The sequence below is a fragment of the Phytophthora parasitica genome (assembly GCF_000247585.1).
Source record: "Phytophthora parasitica INRA-310 unplaced genomic scaffold supercont2.441, whole genome shotgun sequence".
Taxonomy (NCBI): Eukaryota; Oomycota; class Peronosporomycetes; order Peronosporales; family Peronosporaceae; genus Phytophthora; species Phytophthora nicotianae.
In genome coordinates this window covers 275-1,676 of record NW_008649427.1, presented here as the reverse complement: position 1 = coordinate 1,676, position 1,402 = coordinate 275, and the positions used below count along the sequence as shown (strand labels likewise).

The following is a 1,402-nucleotide window of genomic DNA, read 5'->3' as shown; positions in this document are numbered from 1 at the left end:
ACGGTAGCATCCCGATAAACGGGTTGCTTGGGGGCGACATATACCGGTATTACATGTACCACCGGTTTATCGACGCCCCCCTCCCCTGTCTAGCGTGTTGCTCGAATACAATAGGGGAAGTCACAGTTCGATTTGTGTCTGTCATATTATGGCACAATTTCTGTGATATTTGGGCGCGATGACTTGTCATTTAAAAAATACCAAACTGCACAAATCAACAATGACGCAAATGACATTCATTGAATAAATCGTTACTTCCTAATGCCACCTTTCTCAACACTCTTCCTGTTTCTCTTCTTTCGGTGCGACGTCAGCCTCATCATTATCAGCGTCATGTTGCGGTGCAATCTGAATTGGCGCTGGAAGGTTAGCTTCGCCTCTATCAGAGCTTACCAAATCGATAACATCGGTCTGTTGTGCCTGCTTGGATCTTTTCCGGTTTGGCCCCGCGTCATTGTCGTCTTGCCCTCGCTTCGGGGTTTGCTTTGGTAGTGGAGGTGGAGATGTAGACCCGCCTCCCAATTGCCGTCTAATTTCACTGATGCGAGTTGTTTGTAACTGGCGGCGTTAGTCGCGCTCAGCTCGGAGTATATAGGCAAGGGCTTCCACGCACTCGCGATCAGCTTCGTCCGACAACAAGCAGGCCCGATAATACTCGTGGAGACTCGTGTGCAATTGCCACATGGATCCTTCGGTAGCAGCACTGGTGGGTCTGTTTGTTTCCGAAATGCGCCCATAAGTCTCGTAGGCGGTAATCACGCATGATCCCGCATGGTTCTCACAGTCAACCTGCCTCTCTCGGCGCGCACTCAGGAGGCCCATGATCTGACATGCTTCATAGACAAACAAAGGAAACAAACAATAGCCCACGATCCAGTTAGTACGCCACTTAATCGTAGGCAAAAGAGATTAGTACATGTTGGTAGCCTACAGAGCAGTGGTCTAACGTTTATGGCGTTCTCGTTAGTAGCCAACTTTCGATGAAACAGCGCTCTGATGACAGACGACTTCGTGCCAATCCATACATTTTCCTTCTTTCAGTTAATAAGATTCGAAAGCTCAACATTCCCGAATTTTAATTTGATTGACACTTATTGAACTTTTGATTTTATAATATTCGTGCCTGATGCATGAATTATAGGAAATATAAAAAAAGAAAATAATGGCAGATTAAGAGGTGAAAACTCTGCTCAGTTGCGCAGGTAATCCACCTTGAAGAAAAATATGTGTTATCGTATTTTGCTGTTTTTGTCGGCTTCTGAAGTGGAGGCGTGGTAATTTCAGTGTGAATTTTGGTGGACAGATTGAGAAAAGATACCACCGTCCCAGCCTGCTATGATAATCGTTTTTTATAGCTTATGTTGTTAAAACAAATAAAGTGGGTTACAAAAATGACAAAATT

At 44.9% G+C, this 1,402-nt stretch overlaps 1 protein-coding gene across 1 annotated transcript; it reads right to left on the bottom strand.

The window, feature by feature from the left end:
• Positions 1-273: 273 nt before the first annotated feature.
• On the bottom strand, positions 274-822 carry PPTG_20178 (hypothetical protein; the record flags this gene model as incomplete). Its single annotated transcript, XM_008919026.1, has 2 exons — positions 274-538; positions 614-822. The coding sequence occupies 2 exons, from the start codon at positions 820-822 to the stop codon at positions 274-276; spliced, it is 474 nt and encodes a 157-aa protein (XP_008917274.1).
• Positions 823-1,402: the final 580 nt, after the last annotated feature.